The 10,720-nt window shown below is 35.8% G+C and overlaps 1 protein-coding gene across 1 annotated transcript in view; it reads right to left on the bottom strand.

Annotated features, from left to right (window-relative positions):
- Positions 1-9,332: 9,332 nt before the first annotated feature.
- Positions 9,333-10,720, bottom strand: part of WWTR1 (WW domain containing transcription regulator 1) — a 63,961-nt gene continuing 62,573 nt past the window's right edge. Inside the window, exons 4-6 of the mRNA XM_084529450.1 lie at positions 10,138-10,271; positions 9,946-10,058; positions 9,333-9,721 (exon numbers count right to left, since the gene is read on the bottom strand). Of these exons, the coding sequence (XP_084385576.1) occupies positions 9,537-9,721; positions 9,946-10,058; positions 10,138-10,271 (432 nt within the window). The 3' untranslated portion in view covers positions 9,333-9,536. The remainder of the gene's footprint in view (positions 9,722-9,945; positions 10,059-10,137; positions 10,272-10,720) is intronic.

The following is a 10,720-nucleotide window of genomic DNA, read 5'->3' as shown; positions in this document are numbered from 1 at the left end:
CATTTCCCTGAGAAAACAAGAAGAAAATATGGGGACTGAAGAAGACACATTTTTTCCCTAAAATTTCCTCCTGCAATAATAATTCTGTGCCCTGTGCTCAGGAGAAAAAAAAAAAAAAAGTTTTACATGCATTCTGTATCTATGCTAGAGATGTACAAAGAACTTCAAGGATTTAAAAGCAGTAAGAGGTGGTGAACGCTATGCACAAATGTTAAATAGCTAGATATATACAAAGAGTTACATTAATAAAGGCAAAGGGGCCTTAATGATACGTTGTGAAAGGTTAAAAAAAAAAAAAAAAAAAAAACTCTTTAGAAACAGCTGTCTCTCCCACCTGTTCTACTGCACTGCTAGGGAATTTGAGGGTACACTTTATATCACCACCCACTGATGCAACCATCTTACATTTACTCTTTCATCTGTGGCTAGCAGCTGTCTAGCACCTCATCTTGCATTTGTCTTGTTTTATTTATATGAAGCCTTTGGGAATATGGAATGTTTTAGCATGTGCAATTGTCAACTGTTACACTGAGTAGAAATCCTGGTTGCTTAAAGGAAAAACACTATTGTTTGAGAAATCTCAGTGATGCATCTGTTATTTGAAACTTCATTACTCACTCAAAAACCTGTCTGCTCAGTGACTTGAGTGCTGAGAGTATGGTGATTTTGACATTGTGAGGCACAGTTTCAACTGAGAGTTTACATAAAAAGAAACATAGGTAATTTAATAACTCTGATTACATCATCTTGAGCATGTGCATGTGATTTTAAGACTGAACATTTCAGCTTTCACCTGACAATACCGGTGCCCCTGCAGGGCTAAATTGTGTACAATTGGAGCTCTCTTTATTTATTGTCTGCAACAAATGGCTTGTAACAAGATGATCATGAACCACATGACAGTGTTGCCTGTCAGGGAATGATGCTCTAGCTGACAACTCTTAGCAAAAAAAATTGTTTCTAAAACTGGGAAATAGCACACACAAAGTTAAAACTTTTGTGCTTCCTTTATAATGTTCACATCAGCTGGGTGCAAAGGATGGTTTCTAGCATCATTCTATCCTTGGAACATTCATCACCTGCCCTCAGTTCATCTTTAGTTTCCCCTTAATGGCTTCTATGTTACTCAGTATAACTATCAACAAGGCAAACTGTTGGTGCAGCCTGTGCTGCCCGAGAGTGGGGAACAATGATTTCTTCATGTCATAGATATAGGTGGGTTCTTTACCCCAGAGACATCACAGTGATGGCCATGAGTGAAAAGCCACTACCTCCCACCCCCTGTATTTGTGCTGCCTCCCTCATGCTGTGGTTCCATCTTTCTCCCTTCTCCATGGGCAGTTATGAGGCTTGGCAATGCAAGTTCCAAAGCTGAAGCTGAAATGAAGCAGCCACTGGGGATGGGAGTGTTGGTTCATGCCTGCAGCTGACACCATCCCCACAGGACCCCGTGTGTTGCAGCCCACTGGATAGATCCAGGCACCAAGAACTTTGGGCGAGGGAAAGGGTGCCATTTACCAGTACTTGAAGAAGTGCACAGGTGCACAAGAGGGTTTTACATGGGCTCATGGCACCTCTCAAAGAACTGAAGGCAGTGCTGTTAGTTTGCTCCAGAACTCTTGCACTGTTGCAAAAATTGAGAAGATAAATATTGAAATTCTGCAAGACATTGTTTACAATATTGTTAGTTTTTAGAAGGAAACAAAACAAACACCCTAACCACAAGGTCTTGATTTTTCTGGACTACTGCACTTGAAAATAATAATCACATCGTAAAGAGTTAAAAGACAGCTGGGGGAACGGACACACATTGCTGATGACAGAGGATAGTGTGAGCTTTGAGGACAAGATAGAAAAAACGCCTAGGAAAGATTTTAACTTAAGCACTGCACTGAAAATAACATTGTCAGAATGCCCTCCTGACAGAACTCTATGGAGACAATGTTAGAAGTAAAGCTCCAAGAAGACACATGCACACTATTTATTCACCCAGTAGAAAACTGGCAGCAAAGTCTTCTGTAGATGTGCAGCTGTTGGTGTAGCCTGAACAGGCTTTCTGAACTTATGCAGGAAAAAAAAAAAGAGAACAGAGGGCCCACCAGTGGCACTGTTACATTAAATTGTTGTCTAGGAAGGTCAGACTATTGACACTCTTCCTGCAAAATGGCTGGGCTCTTGAATTCATCACAATCACAGGAAGTTCCTCCCTAATGAACAGTTTTATTATAGCTCTTATATGACAAGACGCAGGGAGTGGCAATCTGCACAGAACACTGCTGACCAAACTGGAAGGAAGGCAGAGATAACTTACCAGCTGTGAGTCAGCATCATTATGAAAAAACTGAATGACCTTCATAAACAAACACACACTCAGCATTTCTGCCAAAGAAACCTGATTAATATGCCTGAGTAAATTAAGAAATGTTTCTCAAAACAGGTTCACAATCTAATGCAGTATTATTGCCTAGGGACATGGTATATATCACTTATGTTCTATAAAGTTACATACACAGAAGACTCTGGTTCTGTAGTTGATCACCTAAAACATCTCTTTAAGTCATCTTGAGCTGCATCAGCAAACCAGAAGATACATATAAATCCTCTGTAGATTTACATAAACTTCTTAGTCCTTCAGTGTTAAGAAAAAGGGCCCTGCTTTGCTGCAACTGATAGGGAAAAAATGCAGAAAGAGAGCAAAGAGTCTAATTTTGGATAAACACTCATTTTCAGTTTGGAGACTAGATTCATACACTTTCATGTATAAGAAGGCCAGACAGACCAAAGTAAGCTGATAAAACATTACATTTATATTTACACCTGCTAAATGTAGGAGATCCTCAGAAGTCTGTGTGATGCATCCTCCATAAAATGTGTGATTTCAGACACTATTTCTGAGAGCTTTGGTGCCCATATATAGCATACCAGTTGGCATAGTCCTACATTGGGAGAGTGCTTTCTCTCCACTGACCAGTTCACTTGCAAACGCACAACAGTGAAGTAAGCGTATAAACAAAGTATTCCCATTTTATATGTGGAAAGACTCACTCAGAGGAATGACACGAACTGCTGAAACCTCAGTAGTAAATCTGCAGCAAAGAGGACAGAACAGTTTCTTCATTTTCCCTGCCCTTTGCTCTTTGCCCCAGTCTGTGGCATATGCCATACATAACCTTATCCAAAAGCACATTTTCATCCAACTGGAAAGCAAGTATTGCCCCATATTTTCTTACCCTAAAATGGGTGAAATATTTTGGCTAATACTCGTCTTCCATCTTTTGTTTGTTTGTTTGTTTGTTTGTTTTTGTTTGTTTGTTTGTTTTAATGAAGTAATACAATGTTCCCTTTGGAACAAAAAAAAAAAAAAAAAAGGCATCTTAAAATGGAATTGTTTATAAATATTGCACATACTATTTATTATGAGGACCCCCAAGCAAGAAGCTGCAAATAGTTGTCCTTTTTTTTTTTTTTTAGGTTAAAACTAAAGTAAAATAAATGACTACCTTTAAATTTCTGTTTGGTGAAGATTCCAGGGCTTTTTCACGTAGTAAGCAGAGGATATTGTTACAAGCATTCTAACAATTGATTAGAATAAATTGTGTTAGGAAATGATTCTAGGAAGAGTATTAAGTTTACTTAACAGTGACAGTTACATTGAATCTCAAATCACCTAAGAGCCAAATAATTTTTTTCTACACAATATAAGAATTGCTATATAAGTTAATCTGAATGTTGCTATTTTAGATGGTAGTTGTACAAAACTATTCTCAGGTAGGTTAAAAACACTAAGCAATAGACCTGCTTTCAAGAGTGTATTAGATTACTACCTGTATGTGGACATAAATCACAGCATGTGTTAGAGCACAGTAATTTATAAAATATACAGTGGCACACAGCTGATGTCTTGGGAACCCCAAAATGCCCATATTGGGTCAGCCATCTATGATTTAAAAGATTTTAAACCCAAAGACTGCATGTAGAACTGATGGGCTTAATAACCATAGGTGGGTGGCCTTGAATTGGGCTCTGTGGGAACCCCTTTATGGCATCTATGGGTGATGGATGTGTGCGTACATTGGCACATGCTGTAGAGTGGATCTATAGAAAAAATCAGTACCCGAGGCTCAATGTCCATGCTACACACATTTTGGTGGCTTTGTTTCAGATTAACTGCAGCTTGGGCTGTTGGCCTGATTTAGTTGTAAGGGCACAGTAGATGCACTCCTGAATTAAATGTTCTATATAAGTTAAATTTGTAGTGAATCCCATTAATGCAAACAAAGTAGATAGTTGAGAGATTCACTTCAAAAAGCAGTCTCCTGATCCAGAGAAAGGTACTAAAGTATTTGCATTCTACATTTTAATTACATGCTATGGGACAAAATCCCCCTTTTTTTGTTGTCTAAAATCTACTACCAAACAATCAAATCAGGTAACTTTCATTCTTCATTGTTACCTTCCCACCGCATTCATGTTAAGGGCCTTCCTAGTCTTGTCTAATATTGAAAATGTGTCATTATCTCTGATCAGATTGATGGCATTTTTTTAAGAACATAATTGTATTTCCTTTTCCTTCACATAATAAAGTATACAGTTCTGTAATTTGCTGTTTTTAATCCTTCTGATAACAAAACTAATCTCTTGCAGAACTAGACACAGTCACTTCCAAATTTCTTTACCAATCAATAATGGATACTTCAAAGCACAGCATTATTTATGCCTTGTTAGGCCTAATTTTTCCCTTAGACATTATTGCAAATTTATTAGTACATTTCAAATGAAATACAATGCCATGTCATTCTCTATTATGGAATACTTCCAAATGTCTTTGTGATAAGATTTAGCCTTCATTATACTGCATGATTTCATACCATCTGTAAACTTTTCACCTCACTCTTCACCTGTTTTCCAGATCATTGCAAGTACATTCCATAGCATAACTCCCTGTGCAAACTGTGGAAGAGACTGATACTACCTCTTTTTCACAGAATCACAGAATTGTCTAGGTTGGAAGATACCTCAAGATCATCGAGTCCAACCTCTGACCTAACACTAACAAGTCCTCCACTAAACCATATCCCTAAGCTCTACATCTAAACATCTTTTAAAGACCTCCAGGGATGGTGACTCCACCACTTCCCTGGGCAGCCCATTCCAATGCCTCACAACCCTCTCAGTAAAGAAGTTCTTCCTAATATCCAACCTAAAACACCCCTGGCACAACTTTTTTGAGACAACATATCCTTTTATTGCTGCTATTTACAGTGTTTCAAATCAGTCATCAATTCATAGGTGAATATTTCTATTTATGGTGTCAGAGTTCTGTTTCTGCAGCAGCCTTTTAAAATTTTATTGAAAATCTGAGTACACTTGATTGATTGGATCTCTTTTTCTGCATTTCAACTCTCATTAAAACCATTAGGCATCAACAGACTCAAGTTTAGGACATCTTCAGAATTATTCTGTAAAAGTAAAGAAAAGATATTCAAATACAAGCACATGATATTTAGGTTTCATGGCTGTTTCCTAGGAAAGAAGACTGTAACTTTCTTTATGCAGAATTTGAGAAACTTCTTGTTCTTTATCAGAGTGAGACCAATGCACTATTTAAGTCCTCCAAACAGAAATTAATGGAAATGGACTCTGTGCTGACTTTTCTGCTTAGCGAAAATTTTATTAAACAGATTGTAACCAAGCCATTGTGTTAGTGAATTACAAGGGACCACAAAAAGAAACAAGTAGTGGTGGCACTGGGAGCATGTTGGAAGTATTACATGTAAAACTGTAATTGTAACCAATGTCCAAAACAACTACTATTAAACTGAAACCGTAAAATAACATTTCTTTTGCTAAGTGCCAATCATTTAATTTAATGTATATCTTTTCCACAGAATAGATGCCTTTACCTTTATTACAAGCATGTACAGTTCTCCAGGAAGCATACAGTAAAATCCTCAAAGGAAAAAAAAAAAATAATTAATAAACAAATACGTATCCAGAATTTTAAAATTCATTTTATTTTTCAGGTACAACATCAAAGAAATAAAATAATAATAATAAAAAGCAGATTCAAACCCTCAATACAACAGTTTGATCTGATTGCTTTTGATACATACAATCGGTTGCGAGGTACTCTAAATTAATAACAAATATAACACGTCATATAACAAGATGGAAAAAGTAAATAAAAAGTTAAAGTATTAGCATGTACATGGATGCACTATATTAGGAAAGAAGTTTATTTGAACGCTCATGTTTTTCTGTATTCAAAATAGACATTTTAACCCTCTCCTTCCCCCATATAGCATTTGTTTTCAAAAAGTCAAACCCAATCCCTCCCCAAATTACATTCTTATGGTATTACCAAAAACCAAACTGTAATTAACAACACTCCATTACTCTGTATCATCAACACTTCTGTATGCCACCCTCAGTGATGGTGCAGCTATACAGCTGGCACATATACTGCATTTATTCTACATGTAGATGGCATACATTTAGTGAAGTAACTGTTCAAAACCTGAAATAGTACAGTAAAATATTGTCAACAAAAAATTAAGTTTCAGAAGAATTAAATGTGCTTTGAATAAAAGTTCTACCATAAGCCTGTTTAAAGCTAGAAACTGTTTTTAAAAAAGAACTTAAAATAGATTTTGCTGTTGCTGTGCTTCATCTTATATATCCTCTCCATTACAAGAAATAAAAGCTTACAGTATAAATAATCACTTTTAACTTAACCATGGTTTGGCTCATGACTGAGTAAAGATCCAACCTAAGATTCTGGTAGTTGCTTTACACTGACAATAATGTTTCACATAGTAGCACCTTCTTGTTTTATTACAGAATATGGAAGACACGGTTTCTGATTTTTTACCTCTTTAACTTTTTGAACATAGACACCTAACCACTTGAAACACTTGAAAGAGGAATCAAATTTCCAGCTTTGTAATTCTGATAAACGTATGTGACTTCAACAGAAAACTGTATCAGTTTTCATTGTAAGAGCTGTCGCCTCCATTTGATGAGAATCAGTGTAGCCAAACAGAAGCCAGTACAGGCTAGCTAATTCACACCAGATGAAATCTTGACCTGCTTGGAATATGATGTATTATGACAAAACTTAAATTTACAGTAGTACTTACTTACTAGCAAATTAACAAACTGCATTTTCTAAATATAATCTAATGATGAGCTTTATCAACCGAATCATACTGGAGCATTGATCTGCAGCTATTTTAAATTGTTCTAGCACTTATGTCTTTCAGTCTGTTAGGCAAATAATGCAGTGCTGAAGAGCTGACCTTACAAGTTGGCACCACAACCAGATGCCAAAACACCAAAAATTCTTTCACCACAGTTTTTCATACAGTGAGTTATGCCAAAGAACAAAGCCTTTTTTCACTGTGGCTGACAACCTGAAGTAATCTTAAAAGAGATTAATCATAGCTACAGCAACATTGGTCAGCCCTGCCCGGTCCCTTGTTTGTGGAAAAGAAATTTCTGTTACTTCAACAGCACTAGCAGAAATTAAAAAAGAAACAAAACCAACCAACAAACAAATGAACAAACAAAGAAGACCCCCCGAAAGAATGAAAGAAACACAGTGACCATTCAGTAATTAAATTCTGTGCACACATATCTCTGCTGTCACATTGCATTTTATATTAGAAAAAAAATATATATACAAAAAGAGCTACTTTTCATTATGTAATACAACTCCATGACTGTAAGATGTTGCCTTCCCTCTCCTTTTTCTAAATTTTGATGTGAGAATTTTAGGTTTCAACTTTTGGTATAATGTACACTCATCAGTTCATCAACTGCAAGGTAGTTTACTGTATCAAGTTCTACTATGTCTTCTATTGAATGCTGGTGACTTATTTGGTGTGTATCCCATTTTGCAGTGACCCTTCCCAATATGGATCAAATTTTGTTACATAATCATTCTACTTCCAAGCCTTCTCATGCTCCCATAACTTCATCTCTGACCTTTTCACCTACGTTCATCCCACCAGATGGAAAAAAGTCTTTAGTGATCAATACTCTAGCTCATTGGTAATATCTTACTAAGTGTTGTTAGATCTGAAAAACACACATTTACACTGAGTGCTACATCTCTTCCTCTCTTTACACAACCCAGATTAAGCTCAAAGAAAAGTTTTCACGCTTTTCATAAAAAGACATTTTTCAATATAAAAAGCTTAAATTCATAGATTATAAATAATATATCCTCAAAATATTTAAGAATTTTAGGACTTCATTTGCATTTCAGGGGAACTAGATGCTTTATGTCCTTGATGCCTTCTCAGTCCCAAACCTCTGAGAAAGAAGTATTTGTAGGATATACAATAGGTAGAAGTGCAAAGAGAACATTATGCCTTGTGTCCTGTACACAAATTACAGTAACTGAAAGACTTAAGAACTATGCAACTTTACAAGACAAGTAACAATACTGCTTAGCTTTGCCCTGATAAAGTTACCATCTTTTTTCATGTATACAACTACATGTACAGTTTGACATTGTCAGTTAAGCACATTACTGAAAACAGTATGAGCGAACACTTTTTCCCACTACATATGATATTACCAAGTTGTGCCACATTTTTCTGTCTTGATTTCAACAGCAGCTTTTTGCATTATTTGCCAGATTTTTATACATAAAAATTGTTTGTTCATGTGTTAATTTACAAAATTGTAGTGTTTAATATAATAAACATCAAAATCTAAGATCCATTAAAAATTGCTTTTTTGTAACACATTATTTTAAAAAGTGTGCAGTTAGTACCTGTCTGTTTTATTTTACAACACTATAGCAGTGTGAAACTGTTGCTGAACAATCCTGGTACTTTAAAAACGAAAGCATATTTACTACCTGAAAACTATACAGTAATATACTGAAAAAACAAACAAACAAACCTGCAATAGTACTGTTTGTGCCTTTACAAATATATAATGAGAATTACTATGGCTGATATGGATCAGATTTAATCTATAGTCCACACAGCACAGTTTTGCTAATAATAAAAAATATTTTTAAAGCTTAAAGAAGTTGATAAAAAAGCCTCTGATAGTATTGTCATAAATATAGTAATAAAACTGCTTACATGGTCTGTTGCTGTGCTGGTTTTCTGAACCAAGTGACCTAGTAGTTAGCTTTTGTGATTCATTAAGGGTTTGTGATGTTAATCAATACCTAGAAGATCAGTCATGGACATGCACAAATGATACTAAATTTCTGTCCTTAAAGTGAAACATTTCTGCCTGATCTGAAAAGTAAAAGAATTATACAAATGCGTAAACTAGTGTGTGCTCTTCTGAAGAGGAAGAAATACATATTTATGTATGATATTTATGTATGTGTATCCATATATGTATTTTACATTTAAGTTAGTGTCAATCAAACCCACGCAGAGATTAAACTAACAAAAGTCATTAACGCAGTAATCTCTGAGGATTTTCAGATATTCTACCTCTATCTAAAGAGGAAAAAGAAACTCTGAATTACATTATAGGCTGAATCAGCATTGAATAATGGATGACTACAGCCATGTAAGGAAGGGCTCATTTTTGTTGAGTACTGACTCCACATCGTTCAGGATAGGGATCAAGTCTTCTGACTCTAATGTCCCAAGATCAACATTTGTTCCTGGAAGACAGTCGAGGAAATCAGGGAAACGTGTTTGTTGTGTATTTATGTTCATTGTTGTCTGTGCTATAGTTTCTCCTGGGAAAAGTAAAGAAGAATTTTTATACCAAACTCTTCTTAGAAGTAATTTAAAACAACACACTTAATATAAAAATTATCCTCCCTGTTTCCCATAAGCATTTAAAATAATGCCTATCCTCTACAAATGTTACCTTAAAAAATTACACAATTATAAAACATTATTAGCTATAATAAGACATTGTTAATATCATTATACTTTAAGGTAAATCAGGTTATTCTACCTGTATCCATCTCATCTACGTTGCTGAGGAAATCTTCAGGTGTTGTTGGTATACTGTAGCACCCTAATCCCAAACCACTGTCTGTACTCTGTTCCCTGGAATGGTATGGCCCACTATAAATAGAAACAGAAATTGCTTTAGAGAGACAACTTTAAAAGTGTAGATTGTCTAATATGGAGGACATGAACTTGCCTGTTCAAGAAAGGATCAGATCCATTATTTGTAACAGGTCTCATGTCTTGTGTCATGGCTGCTGTGCTCACAGCTGTTTGAACTGGGGTCATGTTTTCTGAGTCCATGGGAAGTTGCCTGCACAGTGCAGCTTCCTGAAAAGGCAAATAAATAAAAGAGAAAGGTTATTCCAACAGCTCAGAATCACTGCAGTCTCACAAAAGAGAACCTGCAATATATATACCTCTTTTTATTCAGGAAAGTAATTCTAAACAATGTAACTGATGACAACTCTACAGCTTTGCAGCCACAGAGATAATAGCTACAAAGTCAAACTACCTATGTTGTAATTTAGGACAACTTGTATGTTGCCCCACCATAAACACTGATAGGTCTGCACATTACCACCAATTATTAATTGCCTGTCCACACTTCAAGGGCCAGCTAAATCCAATTGAGGGTTTTCACGTGTCTATGAGAGCTGTGCAACATTCAAATTATAATTTCAGTTTACTTTTCAGTGAGGTCGGCTACTCTGAGAGCTGGAGTAGGAATAATAAAACAATTTAAAACATCAAATTTAATCTCTCATGTGTTTCTTCTA

Source organism: Aythya ferina (assembly GCF_964211825.1).
Source record: "Aythya ferina genome assembly, chromosome: 9".
Classification (NCBI taxonomy): Eukaryota; Metazoa; Chordata; class Aves; order Anseriformes; family Anatidae; genus Aythya; species Aythya ferina.
Note: the sequence above shows the minus strand (reverse complement) of the source record. Positions and strands in the feature narration are given on the sequence as shown.